This window comes from Podarcis filfolensis, assembly GCF_964270895.1.
Source record: "Podarcis filfolensis genome assembly, chromosome: 9".
In the NCBI taxonomy this organism is placed as follows: domain Eukaryota; kingdom Metazoa; phylum Chordata; class Lepidosauria; order Squamata; family Lacertidae; genus Podarcis; species Podarcis filfolensis.
In genome coordinates this window covers 33561951-33583182 of record NC_139610.1, presented here as the reverse complement: position 1 = coordinate 33583182, position 21232 = coordinate 33561951, and the positions used below count along the sequence as shown (strand labels likewise).

The 21232-nt window shown below is 40.9% G+C and overlaps 1 protein-coding gene across 4 annotated transcripts in view; it reads left to right on the top strand.

Moving 5' to 3' along the window:
• The first annotated feature begins 510 nt into the window (after positions 1-510).
• Positions 511-21232, top strand: part of PALLD (palladin, cytoskeletal associated protein) — a 216108-nt gene continuing 195386 nt past the window's right edge. For 2 of the 4 annotated variants that reach the window (XM_083631008.1, XM_083631002.1), the window contains exons 1-2: positions 511-638; positions 17949-18986. In XM_083631008.1, coding sequence (XP_083487134.1) covers positions 526-638; positions 17949-18986 — 1151 coding nt within the window. In that variant the 5' untranslated portion in view covers positions 511-525. Of the gene's footprint in view, positions 639-11486; positions 11654-17948; positions 18987-21232 lie in introns of those variants that run through there. The other 2 variants (XM_083631009.1, XM_083631010.1) reach the window with 2 other exon arrangements.

Below are 21232 nucleotides of genomic sequence, written 5' to 3'. Positions count from 1 at the left end.
AGAAAGCGCATGAGGAAGAAAGAGGTTTCCATGGAGCACCAGCGGTTTCCGCAGCAAGCTGTCAGAAAAGGGGAATTGCGAGGTGTTGCAGGGACTCCAGGGAAAGTGAAGGGGGTCCCGTAGTTCAACCCCTTCCGAGAGACGGGAGGACTCTCTTTCCACACGTTCACCTGCATTCACACCACACGTAGACCGCAAAGCACACACGTCGGAATTCACGTTATCCAGAAATATTTCGGAAGAAAATGGTGTCAAGCAAAAAAAAAAAAAGTGAAGGGAAAAGGAACAGCTTAGTGAAATTCACCGTTAGGCAGGGGGACAGAGCTGAGGAGCTCTTGCAGACAGTAAACACCTGCTGCTGCTGCACTTGAGCTTTTCTTGCAAATACATCGTTAACCCAAGTCTCAATTCAAAGGAAACAGTTGTCTTAATTAAGCACACAAGTAATAATATGGGCTTGCTCACCTTACTCTGTACAATTTTAAAAGATGGGCCGTTTCAAGACTTCTGGGCATTAGCAAAGGAATGCATATAAGCATCACTGGGAATCTAATGCATGAAGGGCTCTGGTTCAGTGGTGGAGAGGAGACCATATTTTGCAGACAGAAGGTCCCAGGTTCAGTCCCTGGCATCTCCAGGTAGGGTATGTTTGTTTATAAATATATAGAGAGGGACCACTATTTATATAAAAAACAATTATATGTAAAACAATATGAAAATGTGAGCATATAAAACTGTTGTGGCAATGTGTGTTCTTTATTGCTTGCATCAGTGTGATAGAAACGTTTTCAGCAAGCATTTAAAAGTTAGAACAGAAAGCACCTGCTGAATGTCTATTGGCAGCGGATTCCACAAGGCATCTTCCGGTGTTCCTCTGACTGCACAAAAGTTAGTCCCATTGAGCTGCAATCCTTATACTCACCTGGGAATAAATCCAATTGAATTCAGATGGGTTTGCTTCTGAGCAGACATGTATAGGGTTGCACTGTTATATTTTCAGCTTGTAAAAAGTTCATATGTACTGCCGTTACAAACACTCTTTCTGCTGCAGTGAGGTTTTCTGCCCATTTTCATGATCATCGCCACCTCAGGGAAAGAGAAGTACCGTAATTTGCCTTTGACCTGACACCATAAGGGATCCTCCACAACCGCTTTATTCAGCATTCATCCTGATTTGATTACACAAACCTTAACTTACTTCGTGGTTAGACTATACAACTTTTAGAATACATCTGAAGGCAGCCCTGTATAGGGAAGTTTTTAATATTTTATGTTTTATTACGATATTATATCTGTTGAAAGCTGCCCAGAGTGACTGGAGCAACCCAATTCGCTGGGTGAGGTACAAATAAAACAACAACAATGTCCTGCCATTACTGAGCATTAATTTTGATTTGTTTATGGGGCATCCATCCTTCATTCATATTTATTTCCTTGCTGGAAACATCTTCCTGTTGTCTTGTTCACCTCACAACTTTTCAATGCTTTTACTGGCACTTGCCAAACCACCAAAAAAATGTTGGTTTGTAGCAGTAGGGCAGGAGAATGCTTTAAATCCACTTTAACTGTGCGAACTCAAAGTTCCAGTATGCATTTGGAATCCTTCCCGCAAAATACTGACGGTCTGGAGGCACTCTCAGTCATTATCATCATAACTGAAATGACATATAAGGAGGCCTGGAAGCCTTCTGCCATCACCTTCTGGAGCACCTGTCTATTAGCCAATCAAATAAGAAGGGGGGGAGCCCGAGGACTCTCCAACTCTGTGGAAATTCTTTCCAAAAATAGTCCTGAGTCGCCAAGTGCCTTCCAGACATTTCCCTCAGCGTTTGCACACTCTCTTGCTCCCATCCTCGCCTTGCGCCAGAGTTCCCTTTATCTGTTTGTTTTTGTGGCATTTTATCAGTCAGACGCTATGCGGGTTAAAGGCTGGTTAAATATTGAGTACTTTGGCACATTCCAACAGCAGAAATTGCTCCCTTGTTTCCCCACAGAGCGCAGCCCACATCCGTTTACACTGTCTTCTTTGTTTAGCGTGCACACACACACAGCTTCTGTCATCGGTACGCAGCTGTCCGCATTTGTCTAATGCCAACAGCCTTTCATACTTGCAAGGTAGAAATCCTGATAGGCAGGCTCACTGGCACACACAAGCGGTTGGTAGGAAGAAAATGAAATCGCTTATCATCTTCCTTCTTCATAATAGGGAAATTTGAGGAAGTGTCTTTTCATTTTTTTTTATAATAAATTTTTATTGGTTTTACAACATATATTAACACACAAAAACTAACAAATCACAACATAACACATTAACAAACAAACATATAAACACGTATAATTTCTTAACCTTTTTTTCTTAAACCTTATTTCAACGACTTCCCCATACCTCCCTTTTCTGCATCCCTGTTTTAAACTTTTTCAGCAACCCCTAATTTCAATTACTTATAATTCAATTTCTTTAGTCCTTTTTCTCTTACCCAATCATTTGTCGCTGCAATCCTGTTTTACATTACCCATGACATTTTAGCACTCATTAATTTTACAGCAGTTCTTAAGATAAACTTTAAATTTCTTCCAATCTTCTTCCACCGTCTCTTTCCCTTGGTCGCGGATTCTGCCGGTCATCTCAGCCAGTCCCATATAGTCAATCACCTTCGTCTGCCACTCTTCCAGCGTGGGTAGTTCTTGTGTCTTCCAATACTTTGCTAAAAGAACTCTTGCTGCTGTTGTAGCATACATAAAGAACGTCCTATCTTTCCTTGACACCAATTGGCCTACCATGCCCAGGAGGAAGGCCTCTGGTTTCTTATGAAAAGTACACTTAAGTACCTTCTTAATTTCATTATAGATCATTTCCCAGAAGGCCTTGATCCTTGGGCACGTCCACCAAAGGTGGTAGAAAGTACCTTCAGTTTCCTTACATTTCCAGCATTTATTATTGGGCATGTGATAGATTTTTGCAAGCTTGACTGGGGTCATGTACCACCTATAAATCATTTTCATAATGTTCTCTCTTAAGGCATTACATGCCGTAAATTTCATACCGGTGGTGAGGAAGTGTCTTTTCAAGTAGTCACCCCGTTCCGTAATAAACTCCCTTTCAGATTTAATCATATAGTAAACAACATTGGGAACAAATGTTAGGGCTTGCACCCTGCCTTCGTTATTCCCACCTCACAACTGACTGTTGCTATAAAGAGATATAGGTAATTAGGATGATCCTATTAGACAAAATGAGGTGCTTCCTGCCATTCCTTCTGAGCCTGTCATCTGTTGTGTGTGGCACATGGCCTGGTGTCCTGGGGCAGGGGCAGGAGGTTAAAAATGCTGTCCTGTCCCCAAGGCTGAAGTGAGAGTCAACTGCCAGCCAATCGGTTTCCGTACATAGAAGTGGGGTACCGCCTTGTTCTTCCTCTCTGTGAGCAAAATGTTTGGGGCAGGTCCTGTTTCAAATCAAGGGAATTCATTTCCAACACCTCATATATTTAAAGCAACCCCTGCCCCTCAAAGAATCCTGGGACTTGTAGTTTATACCCTTAATACAGCTATAGTTCCCAGCACCCTGCAAAAAACTACAGTTCCCAGGATTGTGGGTGAGGTGTGTGCTTTAAATATGCTTAAAATGTACAGTACACGAGCAAAGTGGAACTTAGGAAACTTCCATATACCGAGTCAGTCCATTGGTCCATCTAGCACAGTCTACACACAGACTGAGAATAGTTTTCTAGGATTTCAGACAGAGGCCTTTCCAGCTCTACGTGGAGATGTGTTCAGTCTGAGATCCCTTGCATACAAAGCATAGTAATGCTGTACAGACATCAACATTTCCAAGAAAGTTGAAGCTATGACTTCCAGACGTATTTAATGCTTCCAGTAGAAAATGGGCAAATCCTAGATCCATGCAGGAAGGAATATGAGACCCCTGGGTGTAGGGCGGGATATAAATTCAATAAATAAATAAATAATATATATATATGCAAACACAATGCAGCAGCCTCTTTTGCAGGCACAGGCACATAATGGCCGTGGTAGGTGAAGGGAGGGCCTCAAGAATGACACAGGAGATTCCTGTTGGGTTGAATTAGGCCACTACATTTTTGATTACAGGAAATAGTAGGTTTGGCTAAGGCATTGGGCTTGCCTGCTACCTCAGTGCTTTTTCTGGGGGCGGGGGATGCAGGGGTACACATACCCCTAAACATTTTGTGAATCTAAGTATGGCCTCATTGAGGGAGCAGTATTTCAATATGAGTAGGAAAATGAGAGTGCCCCTAAACATTTATTTTGTTTTAGAAAAACAAAATACTGTACCTAATAGAAACCTGGTGGGGTCAAACCTGTGCTGGGGAGTCATCCCCAACATAGATTGGATGCCGTGACCCCACACAGGCCACCATTGGGAGAGGTGTGTTGGCTCATTGGTCCACCAGTGGACTCCCGGACAGAACCACCTTTCCTGGACCCCTTAACAGGGTACCCCAGTGACTAAGGATGCAGCCCCATTCCTAATCTGCCATAGTTGTGACAAGGTAGGGGAAAACCTACAAGCTGGCCAATTTGCTTGCAGGAGAAAATTCCTCCCTCGCCCCCAAAATATGTCAACTGAATTAACCATAGCAAGGTCCATAAGCAATGTGCCCACTTCTCCACTCTGAACAGGCCCCTGAAGACTGGGGGGGGGTGGAAAATCCCATGATGATCATCCAAGAGGGCAGCCGACACCTGACCGCCCCCTTAAATTGGCTAGGGATGGACTGCTTGCAGCCCCAAGACCCAGCCTCTGGTTGGCTGAGCGGGCACTGCCCACCCTTACCTGAGGGTCCGACATGGCCTGAGGTGGGCAGTGCCAGCCACCCCTCCCCCGGCCTCACCTGGAAAGATGGCAGCCTCCCTGAACCTGCCACGCCATGCAGCAATGGCCGCCCACCCGGAGTTCCAGGTGAGCAGATATTACCCTAAGCAGTGCACACATTATAATTTCCCAAAACATATATTGCCCTTCCTGAATCAGGCAGACTACTTATTTTCACCAGCATGTTAGCACTTTGTACACGTGGTCTTTAGTGAACTATGGCACACACCAGCAATTTTTTTTCACAAAACCAGAGTTGAAGCAAGCAATGAAGGAATTCTGTCATGTGCTGGTTTCTCTTTGATGCATATGCATTAAATCATGCCATCCTAGATTGTTGTGTTTTCTCCAAAGACATAATGTGTCTTTCCTCCATGCATAGAGCATGAAACTATTGATCTCAAGGTCATAGATTCAAGCCCTACATTAGGCAAAAGATTCCTGCATTGCAGAGGGTTGGACTAGATGACCCTCATGGTCCCTTCCAACTCTATGGTTCTATTATTCTCTCCACTCCAAAGTCAAACCATTGAAAAAGATTGATTATGAAATATTTTATTTTAGAAGGATGAATAAAATGTTGAAGAGGTGGTGCTCATTAAACACTTATTCTCTTAAAATGCTTCATGAAGAGTGTAATAGGAAGAGGGTTTTTTTAATGCAAGATTGCGTACAGTATCAAATCATTACAATTCCTGTATACTTGAGGGCAAGCAGTACTGTACAGCTCTCAAACGCAAGAGCAACATGCTTGTCTGCTTCCAAAAGATGCTGCCATTTTCATAAGGAAGAAGGATTCCGTGTCTTCTTTGCTTTTGGGTTTCCTCTTTTAATGTACAGTGGTACCTCTGATTACGTACTTAATTTGTTCTGGAGGTCCATTCTTAACCTGAAACTGTTCTTAACCTGAAGCACCACTTTAGCTAATGGGGCCTCCTGCTGCTGCCGCGCCACCGGAGCATGATTTCTGTTCTCATCCTGAAGCAAAGTTCTTAACCCAAGGTACTATTTCTGGGTTAGCAGAGTCTGTAACCTGAAGCATATGTAACCTGAAGCGTATGTAACCCGAGGTACCACTGTACAGTAGATGTTTTAATTTACTACATTTGTAATTGTTGCATGAACAAACCATATTTTAAAACTTAATATATCAGATATTATAATTGTATGGACAAACCAAGTTATACGTAATATATTTGATGTTCCTGGAGTAACAATGTCCTGTTTTCCAAGTTCCCCCCAAAATTAACACCCTCCACTGGCAAAAAAGAGCAGGTTTTTCCCATGGCTTCAAGATTTCCATCTCTAATTACACTACAAATCCCTATGCAGCAGCCTGGCCTTGGCAACTGTGAGCTTGCTCACCATCTTTTCCTCTGTTCCAGGGATTGGAGAAAGTTTTCCCCACAGTGATGATGAGGACTGGCAGCTTACTCTGTTTTTAAAATGAAATCTAATCTCTGTGGAATGTTCTCAGTGTGCTGAGTATGAACACATGTGGGATTCGCTTGTGGTTTATAGTCTTTTAGAGTCTATCAGAAAATAAACCCTAAATTGAATCTCACAGAGCCAGAAAATTTTGACTTGAAAAATTAGGACTGTCATCTTTTCTATCTCTGATATGAAATGTTTTTGGTTGGGGTTTTTTTTAGGGGGACAGTATCTCCCCACAGCTCTGGAATTTAGTGCATATACTTACACAAAGCTTTGACTGATGGAGAATCCAAAAGAGTCACCCTCTGCTCTTAACACTATTTTGCTATGAGGGACTTTTGCATAGCCTTCCATGGTATCACTTTCGCCTCCCTGTCCAGGAAGTTCCTTGGATTTCATTGGCAAAGGAACTTTATAGCTCAGCTGTAGTTCGTGCTTCTTCACCTTATATCTAAATCCTGCAAGCTCCACTTTGCTTTTTAACTGTCAAGGGATATTAAATCATTAGAAGAATAAATCCTAATTCCATACATGAGCCATCTGGGCTCTCATGGAAACCCACCAATGGTAAAGCCATTTTCCAGCACCACAGCCACGTGCCCATAAATTTTATTTTGCCTTTGTGCCCCCCATCCCCAGTGTAGCCTTAGATTAAGCATATTCAAATTGAAGGTGCTGCAATATTTACACCAACTTGACAGAAATAAGTGCAAATTTGGCAGAGCTATACGATGTAACAGATTTATTCAGTCCCTGTGTTATATATGTACAGTAGTTTAAAAATGTCATTGATATTTTTTCCACCCCCTTTTTTTGGAAAGAAACTTCTTTGACCAAGCTGCTTAGGAAAGAGATAGAGCAATCTGCTGTATCAGCTATATGTAGGCTATATGCTTGCACTGTGTTGACCAGTCTCTGTTTCGAATGTAAAATCTTCATCTTTCTTGCTGTAATTGCGTTAAGTTACAAATTTATGGATTTCAGACTTGGGTATGTATCTAAACCACTGAGCTTATTTGATCACCCAAGTGTGCCTTCCTCCAGTACTGACTCACTGTTAAAATTCTGAAGTGTCCTAAGCTACGTTGAACAAGTGACAACGGGGGGGGGGGGGGAGAGAGAGAGAGAGAGAGAGAGAGAGAGAGAGAGAGAGATAGGAAGATCACAGGGAAAATGAGAAAGAATGACAGCAAGGGTATGTCTAACTACATGGTAACTGTACACTGATTCTGTACTAGTTTAAGCCTCATGGCTTCTACTACAAAAAATCCAGGAATGGTAGCTTGATGTGGCTCCTTAGAATTTGGTGTTGGAGATCTGCAAGCCACACTCACAGAACGGCAATTCCCAGGGTTATATAGGAAGCAGTGCTGTATCAAAACTGTCCTCCAAGTTCTTAGAAGTTCTCTTCCTCTGCGGAAAAGTCCATTTTCTGCCTCATTCTCAGGGGACTTTAGAATCAGCTCTGGAGACACTGTGTTAGATGACTGCCTAAACACATGGTTTCTGCATTTCTTTCCTTTTGATATTTACATTGTGGTTTGGAACTTCATTGTACAACATGGAATATTGTGCTTTTCTTTCGTATGTTCTGTTTGCATATTTGTTTATGTTCCTGGTTGTTGCCTGCTAAATAAATATAAAAAGTAATAAAAATAGTTAAAAATAATTACTTTTGAATTTCTTTAGAATTTTTGAGGTGGCCTTATGTTTGTGGATTTTCTTTCCAATAAACAAATCTCTACCGCCTCTCTACTTTCTGTACTGAAAAGGCCCCATGGGAAGTGTCTTTCCCTTGGCTTTAAGTGAAGCATGAGCATCTGGGAAGGCTACATACATACCCCTGAGGAGATGATTTGTAGAATGAAAGAAGCCATATTCACAAACACAACTTGGCAACTTCAAAAGTAAGAATGACCACCAAAAAGAAACCCTGCAGCCCTCCCATGAGAAGTTTCCCCCTTTCTTTCCTCCCTTTTCTTTCCTCCCCTTTGATGATTTACTGATGCAATTTCCTTTCTCATTAATTGATGGAGAATAGTTAGAAGAAAGATGATATTTTTGGCACAGCACTGAGAGGAAGTTGCCTTCTAGCAGGTCCAGTTATTTGTCCATCTGTCTTCTGCTCAGACTGGCACTGGCTTTCCAGGGTTCGAGGCAGGGGTCTTTCACATCATCTGCTACCTGATCTTAGAGGCTGGAGGCTAAAAATGTCAGGGATTTAATTATGTGAAGCATGTAGTCTACCACTGAGCTATGGTGATTTCCTCAGGTTTCCTGGGGGGAAGGAATGATGCTTAAAAAACTATGTGTCTAGTACTGAAAGATAAATTTAGAGAAAGACAGAGGTAAGGACAAAAAAGAGCCAAGGATGCTCTATTCATTAGGATAGTGCTCGAAAGTTTTAAACTTCAAGCGTTTTCTGTTGAAAGTCGCTTTGGGGCACTTCTTTTTGATCAAAAGTTAACTCATCAATAATTTTGTAAATAAAGTAACAGTGCAATCCTATACAAGTAGTTTAATGGGACTTACTCTCTCTGTTCTAGCCATCATTGCCAAACAAAGAACTCAAAAGCCCACTCAGGTTTCTGCCAAAGGCTTTAATGTGTAAATTAGATTGTTACTTAGGCAAGGGACAGGTTACATTTTTAAAATTTATTTTTCAGATTGAAGCTATTTTAACCAGGGCTGTATTTATAAAGTTGGAACTGGATATGGAACAACTGATTCAAAATTGGGAAAGGAGTACGACAAGGCTGTATATTGTTTCTCTGCTTATTTAATTTATATGCAGAATACATGATGTGAAAATGAATCCCAAATCGGAATTAAGATTGCCAGAAGAAATATCAACAACCTCAGATATGCAAATGACACAACTTTGATGGCAGAAAGTGAGGAGGAATTAAAGAACCTCTTAATGAGGGTGGAAGAGGAGAGTGCAAAATATGGTCTGAAGCTCAACATCAAAAAAGCTAAGATCATGGCCACTGGGCCCATCACCTCCTGGCAAATAGAAGGGGAAGAAATGGAGACAGTGAGAGATTTTACTTTCTTGGGCTCCATGAACACTGCAGATGGTGAAAGCAGTCACAAAATTAAAAGACGCCTGCTTCTTGGGAGAAAAGTGATGACAAACCTAGACAGCATCTTAAAAAGCAGAGACACCACCTTACCGAAAAAGGTCCATATGGTTAAAGGTATAGTTTTCCCAGTAGTGATGTATGGAAGTGAGAGCTGGACCATAAAGAAGGCTGATCGCCAAAGAATTGATGCTTTTGAATTATGGTGCTGGAGGAGACTCTTGAGAGTCCCATGGACTGCAAGAAGATCAAACCTATCCATTCTGAAGGAAATCAGCCCTGAGTGCTCACTGGAAGGACAGATCGTGAAGCTGAGGCTCCAATACTTTGGCCACCTCATGAGAAGAGAAGACTCCCTGGAAAAGACCCTGATGGTGGGAAAGATTGAGGGCACAAGGAGAAGGGGAAGACAGAGGACGAGATGGTTGCACAGTGTTCTCAAAGCTACTAACATGAGTTTGACCAAACTGCGGGAAGCAGTCGATGACAGGAGTGCCTGGCGTGCTCTGGTCCATGAGGTCACAAAGAGTCAGACATGACTAAACAACTAAACAAAACAAAGCATTTATAAAACGGGGAGTACAAGACCTTGGCTTAGAGTCTGTTCATATATATATACAGCACTGGTGTCATCTATTAATCCCCACCTCACAATTTTACCAGTTAAATGAACCTTTCTCAGATGCATGGGCTAGGGGGCATGTTTTTGGTAATATACAGGCAGCGGCTATTTTACACATGATCCGGAAGTGGCCCAGAAATGTGGCAGGGCAGAACAGGGTGGATTATGCACGCTGCACAGATGCACACGAGAATCAGAAACAAAACCCCCATGCAAAATGGTCTCCGCCTGTACATACATACGTAATTTTCTTTGTATTCTAGCTTTTCATAGTTAAAACTATGCTCAATGCAGCTGACATAAAAAAATACATAATTACAAACATAACAAAAGTGGTCATAAACAATACATAAAACATTAAAAAATACACAAGCAAATTAAACAATTTCAACATAAATCTTAATAAGATCTAAAATGTAGATGCAAAAAATAATAATATCAAAAGCAGCAACAACGTCCCCCAGCAAAAGTACCTAAATAATACCCCAGCTCAAGAGTCTGTTTAACTGCAGCTATAAAAGCTGAGACTGCTAGTCAGGGCCCCAGCTTCCCAGGCCAGGTGCAAGGCAGGGAGCAGGTCTTCCAGGTCTCTGGCGCTTCAGCAGCCTCAGTTTTCGTAGGCATTGGTTTTGACAACGATGCTTGCACTAAGTGGCATAAATTAATATTCATTTCCACTTCCCCTACCCCCAAGAAAAGTTTGAGAACTGCTGCTAGAATGCAAAATGCAAATGTGGTAGCATATGCAGCACACATTGCATCATTCCCCCCCCCCAAAAAAAGGTTAAAAATCATGTTGCTGACGAACTAAGAAAAATAAGCATCATTCATTCCTAAGCACCTATCTCAGGGGTCAGCAAACTTTTTCAGCAAGGGGCCGGTCCACTGTCCCTCAGACCTTGTGGGGGGCTGGACTATATTTTGAAGAAAAAAAAATGAATGAATTCCTATGCCCCACAAATAACCCAGAGATGCATTTTAAATAAAAGGACGCATTCTACTCATGTAAAAACACGCTGATTCCTCGACTGTCCGTGGGCTGGATTTAGAAGGTGATTGAGCCAGATCTGGCCCCCGGGCCTTAGTTTGCCTACCCATGACCTATCTGAATACTGTGTGTGTAAGCATTGCAACAGGACAATCTGATAGCAAAAAAGTATTGGACTAATTTACACCTAGTTACCAAAAGCATGCTTCAAAGTAAAGCGGAAAACTTTTCAATGGAAATTTATTTTGTATCCGTCAACCCCTACAGAATTCTTCAGGCTAGCTGTTACAAAGTTATGGGGAGAAACTTCGAGCATTGGTATAAAGAACAATACTAGACTGCTTTTTGTAATCTCCAACAACTCCTTGGATATATAAGTACGAAGCACACACAGACGTTGCTCGTTCATCTTGGCCCAATGTTCGTTCTGCTGGAATTCCAGATAGTGGCAGTCCTGCTGAAACATGAGTTCAGTTACCAAATATAGATGAGTGGGTAGGAATTACATAGTCAAAGAAGACAGATGTAACTCAGAGGCCACAGTCACCTCGATACTGTGGACCAAGCAATCCTGAATGAATAGCTAAAGCAACTTCCAGCTTTCTTAAACAAAAGGAGGAAGAGTTTCCATGCTTGAAATTTATTCTATATGAAATTCTTCACACTGACTTAAGGTTTGTAAGATCCTTTTGTATTCTTTATTAAATTCTGCTTAATTTTGTCCATGTATGAATGTCATATTTCATTCACTACATATAAAGAGATTTCATTGACTATTGCCATGCTTTCTGGTTGCATAATGTTTTTGAAAGCATTCGATTTTAATTTTTAAAGAAACTAATTATAGACATAATTAATTGCTTGTGTTTTTGTCCTGTGCATTTCCTTTTCCTGATTGCACTAGAAAATCAGATCGTGAACATTATTTTTAACAGGGCTAAACATATTCTAATTTATATTCATTATATGAATTATCAGTGCCTTTCAAACAATAACTTATAATGTTCAAGTAAGCATATTTATAACTGATGGTCTAAAGTTTCTGTGATTTTTTCTATTGCTGTTTGTAGAATATCACATTTAGGCCTGAGAATATTGTTTTAAAAAATCAAGAAATGCATGAAATAACAGGCTAGCTACATGTACTTTTCATCTTTTTTTCCAAACTGTACAGTACATTGTTTTACCATCACCAATAAGCTCATTAGAGAGATGAGGAAAGCATTTATAAATATGCTGCTGTCTAATCAGAAGAGTCTAGAAATAGCTCATAGCCTAGTTCTAATTATGATCATGTATGCTATTTGATAGGGTTCAAGTGTTATTTTAACTAGAATAGATATGACTTAAAGACGCAGAGTCCTGGCAAAGGAAAAGTGGATTTCCTGGATAACATTGCAGAGCTATACATTCTGGCCATGATGCAGCATTGAATAAAGCGCTTAATCCCACCGAAATAAATTGGGTAGGTTGGCAAACCTTAATTCAAAGCACGCAGTCTTGAAGGCTTACTGTTAGAGATGTGAAGCCTTTTTACAGGCAATCAAAATAAATGGACGAAAGTTCAGAAGAGCCAAATAATTGTGGTGCCCTGTAGAGAACTTGGCATTTTGTTCACAAACGAAGAAATGTTGCACCTTCTAGTAATCTAGTTACATTGCCAGGTGCCAACATATTTGCTTAGGTATCTATTTTAGGCACTTGCGATCAGATTAGCTGGCTGTTCTGGATGTGATTTTTTGTCCTTTCTTTGTGTATGGACTATCTGAGAATGAATGGGTAAGACACATTTTTGCCAGGTTTGCTTTATTGTGTAGTGGATTGCAAAAGGACGTAAACCAATTTCAGTGGGTCTGGAGCACCCCTAACTTCCCCATTGTTGGATGCACTGTCCCACAAGGAATAATTTGCCTCATTGCGTTCACTTTTCTGTGCCCACAAAGAACATTCTTCACTGTTGAATGGAATGAGAGCTGTCACTGCTTGCATGCACTGGAACCTTGCAAAGACCTTGCTCACTTACCACTATGATGGGAAAACTAATGCCAACAGGATGCCAAGCATCATATTTAATAAAAATTTGAAAAATAATACACATTTATTAAGAAATATATACCATGTATAACTATTATTTAAAAATGGGGGTGTTTCTTTTTTAAAAAAATAAAGGAGAATTAAAAACATTTAAAATAAAAACTTTGGGCATGATCCAGCCAACATTAACTGCTCATGTATCCCACTGATTTTAATTACAGAGTTACAGGTGAGCTGGGCTCTGTACAGTTAAGTTAAACTTACTCCTACAATGCCAACGCATTGAGTATGGACATCTGAACAGAGGAAGCCTCACTATCAGATATGTGCACGGAGATCTATGTAAGCAGGTTTCCCTCTCCAGAGTCCAGACATGAGTGTTTAATGCATGGATGTTGGAAGGCAGGGCTATTCACAATATCAGGGCTGGGGCCAGTGGTCTGGGGCAACTTTCCTTTAATTGCATGGCAGCCTCATCACGCATATACCACATGACAAGGGCTAAAATATATTCCACTGAAATCTATGGGACTTCAAAGGACTTGCCTTTGGCTGGATCATTTCCTTAATAAGCATATGAAACATACAATTTCCAAGTTTAGCTCTGATTTTCTGGCACTTATCCAGAAGCCTTGACAGCTGATCCCCTGGACCAATGGTTCCCAACCTTTTTGGTACAGTGACACATTATTTTATTGGGCCTTAGGTCTTTGGCAGCCATTTTAACTACAAGATTGCCTATTATATAACAATTGTTTGAGGCATCCAATAAAAAAATGAACAAACACGCATATTAATGTGGAATTTGTTGAAATGCTTTTAGTATTTACCAAGTTATTTACTGTTTTGTGTGCAGATTGGTGTGCATCTGCCTGCAGGATATTGCTTCCTAAATTAACAAAATTATTCTAAAGACATGGTTGCACAAGCCATATTAATGAACTATGAATATTTTAAATAGTTTTATTCATAATACAGTTTATTTTGTCAAGTGTCAGTAGATACCTCAGCTTACATTTTGTCAACAAGTAGATCAAAGCAGGGATTGATATTTCTCAGATATAGTCTGAAATAATTACTGATACAGAAGGTAAATATATTATTTCTTATTTTAACTAAGCATATCACCCTGGCTTAACTATTAACTTATCCTGGCAGGAGATCCATCGACAGTATGACACAAGGTGCTCATCTAGTAAGCTGTTTTGAGTGGCTATTACAGCTCACCTCTGTTGTACAGGCTCTGTTGTATGACAAGATGTCACCAGATTTGCTTCCAGCTGTCAGAAAGCCTTTCCAAGTGTTAAAAGTCTCGAGCCTTTCTGTTGTTCAGTTACAAGCATTATAATATACCACAAGCTGTAAGAGGTATTCATCATACCAGTTAAGGATTAAAAGCAAAAATATTTTTTTTGGTTTAGTTATAAAACCTGCAACCCATTTGCTTAAGGTCTGTGACCCACTTGCAGATCAGAAAATATAGAATTAAAGAGTTGGAAGGGTTGTCTAGTCCAACCCTGCAATGCAGGAATCACAGCTTAAGAATCCCTGACAGATGGCCATCCAACCTCTGCTTAAAAACCTCCAATTAAGGAGCAGCCACCACCTTCTAAAGTAGTCTATTCCACTGTCGAATAGCTCATGAGCAACAGGTTAGGATAGGTTCAACCCAAAGTTCTAGTCCAGGCTTCCTCAAACTCGGCTGTCTAGATGTTTTTGGCCTACAACTCCCACGATCCCTAGCTAGCAGGACCAGTGGTCAGGGATGATGGGAATTGTAGTCTCAAAACATCTGGAGCGCCGAGTTTGAGGAAGCCTGTTCTAGTCAGACATCAGTGCGCACACTGATGAGTTAGCTCCCATCCATGCAGGCTTCCACATTCACTTCAGTATCAGGGGCAGGTGAGTGTCTGCAAAGCGATACATAATTCTCATATCCATTCAAAATAAATGGGGAAGCCCTTGCGTATGTTGAAACTTTGTCAGTATTCAACCTCCCTCATGGACTCTGTATTAAACTGGAAATGTGTGTTTAATCTCTCACATTCTTTTCTAAAGTTCTTAAACTGTGACTCGGACAACTGTGTTCAGATTTAAAGCTTTTTAAGGTTACCAGACATCCCCATTTCCCAGGGACAGTCCCCGGATTTACAAATCAGTCCCCATACAAAATCAACTGAAGTTGAAAAGTCTCCCCGGATTCATTGGAAAAAATCTGGTAACCTTATTTTTGGGTAACTCATTGTTACAGAAATTGGATTAAAAGGGAAGCAGAGAGCCCAGAATAAACAAAATACAGATTCGTTGCCTGAGAGATTCAGGTGCTAAAATCTCATAGCAAAGAGCTCAGCTTCCTAATAGTTTTCTTTTCTGCTCGGTTACACAGTGATATGGCACTGAGAAAGAGAAGAGATATTAAGAGATGCCCAGGCTAGTCCAAGGATTCAAGCACTCTGCCAATCAGTTAACAGTTTCATGCAAGATAAGCCCCAGAGGAGCTGCTAAATGTAACAGGAGCTTACACAAGTCAATGTAAAATACATCCGATTGCATCTCATGACTGTCAGACAGGTCATACATCTCTTACGGAAGAAAAGTCGTATGGCATATGGTGATATGCAGCTTTGAAAAACAAAGTGGAAGAATCAGTGCTGTCTTGCTAAACCAGCTTGGTTCTTCACTAGTCTGGCTGTTATTTTAGATCTAAACCCACCTGCCTTCAAACAGAAATGCTGTTATGCATTCATTTAGCTTTTGGTCTACCCACATTTCCAAATGAAATTCTTCCATTTCCTTTGAAAAGCCCTGAATGCTTTTAATATACTTCTAAAATATATAACAATGTGTGTCGAACATAGCTTTTCTCTCTTTTTCTAGTCCTTGAGAAGTGGAAAAAAATGTATTATTGGTGTATTTTATGTGTTTATAGATAGAAACAGAGAATTGTAGAGTTGGACGGGACCCTAAGGGTCATCTAATCCAACTCCCTGCAAATACAGAAATCTCAAGTAAATCATACATGACAGATGGTCATCCAATCTCTCCTTAAAATATATGTTAGAATTGATTTAATACTTGTCAACAGCTTTGAAGCCACTTTGGTAATGAAACAGTATATACCGGTACATTAATTGATAATAACAACAATAATAATTAATTTCTGATCTTTCCTCATACCATTCAAAATTCTACAAACTGCTATTATGCCCCCCTGAGCTGTTTCTTCTAAACTAAAATGACCAAGAATTATAAGTGCAACCTGCTAATTGGTTTAACCACTAGATTAATCTGTTGAAAGGTTACAGTGCATGAGGGCCGACTCTACAATTAGGCATATTGAGGCAGCTGCCTCATGTGACAAATGGTAGGATGTGTGGCAACAGCAGGCCCACTACTGTTCCTCCTGAGTGCCTTGAGACCTTGAGAGCCAGTGTGGTGTAGTGGTTAAGAGCGGTAGTCTCGTAATCTGGGGAATCGGGTTCGCATCTCCGCTCCTCCACATGCAGCTGCTTGGGCTAGTCCTTGGGCTAGTCACACTTGTTTGAAGTCTCTCAGCCCCACTCACCCCACAGAGTGTTTGTTGTGGGGAAGGAAGGGAAAGGAGAATGTTAGCCGCTTTGAGACTTCTTGGGGTAGTGATAAAGCGGGATATCAAATCCAAACTCCTCCTCTAAACTCCTCCTTAGCCATTCCCTTCCGTTTGACGACAGAGATTTGTGTACCATGCAGGCTGCTCTGAGCTGCCTAAATTAACCTACTGCTCCTAGTGGAAAGATGTTGTTCTGTCACCAGTGCTAAACTAGGAATCAACTTCCTAGTTTGCATGTTCACCTCAGGCATGTTCACTTCAGGCATGTTCACCTCAGGCAGCAAAATGCCCCGGGATTCCCCTTCTATGAATGTTTACTCTAAGACCCACTACAGGGAATAATGCCTTGTATGTGTCTTTAGGATTGCAGCCTTTGGGTATGAATATCAATAGGGCCAATTTTAATAAGTGAGGAAGATTTTAAATGAATGGCTGTACAAGTCAAGAGCAAATACATTTAAGTTGTTGTGATGTAATGTGATAGGGAATTTAAAAGAAAAGATTAAAGATGGCCCATATTTGTTGCTGGTAGATTGTTGTTTAATTGTAAATTATCTCATACTTTCCTTAGTACCTGAAAAGATACTTTTATTGAGGTTTTTGTGACACGTAAATTTATTTAAATTTGCTTAACTCAGGAATGGGCAACCTATGGCTCTCCAGCTGTTGTTGGACTCTAGCTCCCATCAGTCCCAGCCAACATAGCCAAGGTTCATGAATTTTTGTTGAACAGTGTATGGAGAGCCCCAAGTTCCCTTTCCCTACTTTAAAGGATTTAATGTTCTAAAAGAGAAATTGGTGGACAGCCTTCTGGAGGCTTTGTGCAGTTGCTGTTATGATTCACAATAGCCTCCTTCTAGAGAAGATTTTGAACATTGTTCACAAAATACTTGATTTCTTGGAATTTTATTTTATTTTTTTTTATTTTTTTTGCTGCGTTTAAATTTCCAAGCTTTGGGCAAAACATTCAGGACCCATAGTTACAATTGCATAGAACAGGCATAGGCAAACTCAGCCCTCCAGATGTTTTGGGACTACAATTCCCATCATCCCTGACCACTGGTCCTGTTAGCTAGGGATTATGGGAGTTGTAGTCCCAAAACATCTGGAGGGCCAAGATTGCCTATGCCTGGCACAGAACAACTACAGGGACCCTGGCATTGTAGTAGTCAAATACATTGTACCTTTAAATTATAATTTCACCTAGGTCCATATGAGCCATAAGGGTTTTAGCGATTTTCCAGTTTTCTGTCTGGTTTTGGAGCTAATAATATGTGAATGAAAAAGAGTAGTTAAGTGACAAAAAGTGTGTGGTCCTTACCAAAACAGAATTTATTCTCTTCCAGCATGCAGGACAGAAGCTGTGAGCAAGCTGTTCCAATGCCTTTAATGATGGAGACATATTCTGCAGAGAAGAGCACACATGTGGGAAACCATGAAAACACATCTGAGGATTCCTCATCTTATGAACTCTTCTATGATTCCCTCTCAGACATACCAGATGGGGAACTTTCAAATGAGCTATCTGCCTTTCTTAGTGACGAAGAGATAAGCAAAAGCCTGGAACTTGCTCACACATCTATTGTGAATTCTGTAAAGGAGGATGGGAACGCAAACCAGGAGTTCACATATTACTTCAACACTTCTCCAAACTCACTAGATAATGCCTCTTCCATTGAGACCAATGGGGATAGTCAAAACACTTCCAATAGGACTCAGGTGACCAGCCCAAACTCACTACTGATTTCAGCTCAAACTCTCCCAGACCAGAACATGTATTCTCAGGAAGCAAACAACATTCACAATGTTACTGGGAAACCATCCAGCATATCTTCCCTGCTGCCTGCAAGACCCAGCTTCATTCGGAGCCTTAAAAATGCTGAAAGGTGTGGTCCAAGCATGCAAAAGCTGAGCCCCAAATCCAAACCAACTTCTGCAGGTGATGTTCCCTTCAAGAATAAGATGTGTGACAAAGCGGCTACTTTAATTGAAGAACTCTCTTCCATCTTTCGTGAAGCAGCCAAGACAAGAGTCAGGAGCCCTGACGGAAACTCCTCTTCACCAGATAGTGGGTATCTTTCTCCTAAAAACAAGCAACCAACCATGCCTAATTCCATAAGGAATCCAACCCCTGACAAAACATGCCCAGAGATCACACCTGCGAATGAGGTGCCTGAAGACACTCATACTGGAGAGTCTGTGCTCCAAAGGAAAGAAGACTGCAAGGCCAGTGAGAATGCTTCCCTGTACCAGGTCACAAAAGAGATACACAGTCAACCTTCACCCCCTCGATTTACCCAGAAACTCAGGAGTCAAGAAGTTGCGGAAGGAAGGAAGGTCCTGCTTGAGTGCAGAGTCGCTGGAAACCCAACACCTCATGTCAGGTAAGACTGGTATTTCAATCCCAACATCTCCTGGGATGGCCATTCTGTTCCTCATATATGACTAACAACTGCTGTATCTCCACACGATAATCTTTATTTAAAAAGGAAGGGTTTGGGGAAAAAAATCTTCAGATTTTGATCTTAATGGGAATGTATTGCTATGGACCAGCAAAATAATCTCATAATCTGTTCCTATATATTTGAATCACATATATACTAGGAGTGTTTAGCAACCACAAGATCTGCATTCTATCTGTCTCAATAGTGTTTGGAAGCACTTAGACCCTGCTTCCACAGCCAACTCAGAGGAAAACGATGACCCACGTGAATAACATCTCTGTTTGTTTATTTCAACACCCCTCCCCACAAATCACTGTGATTGGAATGGCCTCGGAAAATAATTCATTCTGAGCAAGGCTTGTTATTCTTAATAATTCTGTCTTTAGTAGTGCTTTCCACCAAATTAGCTGATACAGACATCAAAAGGTTTGTAGTTTCCTGGATCCTCCATATCCTCCTTTTTTTAAATGCAGCATGGATTACAGGAAGCAGTAATTTAGATTATCATCCATACAATATATTAATTACACAACATCTGGTAGTTGCATCTTATCCCCTTCCTGCAAACAGCCAAAGACTTAAGGGTGCATACTATCAGGCACAGATTTCCAACTTTTCCATAGAGATGCAAAGAATACGGGCTCTCCTCCAAGGTGCATGACATCTGAAATTAAAAACAATAGGAATGGGGTACCTAATCATGCATTAGTATTTGAATTCACATAACCTGAAGTCAGTGCAATACTGCCATGCAGGAAGTAGGTTTTTTTTGGGGGGGGGGTTAAAGGATTTAAGTGTATTGTAAAAGTGCCTCCTAAACTCAGTAAAATGATTTTGATTTGCTGATTTCCAGTGCATAAACACAAGTAAAATGTGTGACCTAACAGCTATGTAGGGAATGCCTTCTTAACCTTAACATATCAGTTTCCTTTGCATATCAAATGTGTTCCTTAAAAGAGTGTGAGGTCAATAGAGTTGTCATTCATTCACATTTTGGCAAGCTTATGTTCTTACAGTTATGGTAATTACTTTCAGATGCAGCCAGTGCTTTTCCATTCTCCCTCTCCTCCATGTCCCTTAATTCCATGTGAACCTTACAGTGGTTGGGTTCAGATAAACTGTGGTACGTAGTGATGGGAATGGAGGGCTCCTATGTGCGACACATACCACACTAGGTATCCATGTCAAGTGGAAGGGGGCAGGCCACCTTCAAAGAAAGAGATCCTTATGAGCTCCTTTCTTCCCTTGGCTGCTTCCGAATCTGACAATAAACTATTGTTTATCATGACAGGGTTGAATCCAGCTTCCCTTATGGCTTATGCACTGCTCCTCATCCCTCTTCTCCAAAACTGATTAATCTTAACTAAAGCGTTTAAAAAAGAAAGGGGGGGGGACCAATTTTAGGCCAAGCCTGTCTCAAGCTAGTTTTTTCTCAACAAGCCATGATTAAGATCAACCTTAGTTTAAAGTTAGGGTGCCATGCTAAACTGTGGTTAATGAAATTGGAAGTGAAAGCTTCCATTCCAGACTTACAGCTGCGCTGGAGAAAGAGATGGCAAAAGGAGCGTATAAGCCTGGACAGAGGCTTGGTTAGGAACAAAGGAAGCTGCCTTAGACTGAGTCAGACCACTGGATCCATCTAGCTCGGTACTGACTGGCAGCAGCTCTTCAGTGTTTCAGGCAGGAGTCTCTCCCAGCCCTACCTGGAGATACCTGGGGATCACACCTGGGACCTTCTGCATGCAAAGCAGATGCTCTGACCACTGAGCTACAGCCCTTCCTCATCTCATTGGCTCATTCCTCTCATGATAATGTCTGACTGTAGCCAATCTGTAGATGCAAATTTCAGTTCTCAACTTGTGTCAAACACCCCCCCCCCACAACCACCAAACATTCCAATATTAAAATCTAGCAACCCCATTCCTATGATTAAGTATTATTTCATACACTCCTCAGGTTCACATATTTATTGGAATAGCACGAGCTTTTGTATGGTGAATGGATAAGGGCACCCTATCCTGTTATTTGGAGACAGAAGAATATGCTGCTGTTGCTGGACTAAAGATTGTAAGAGTATAAAAGCGTATTGGAACACACTTTGTCCAATTTGAGAAATGCTATTATTCTCTCCATCTTCATAAGCATATCAAATCTCATTTAGATATCCGTTTGTTTGTTTGTTTGTT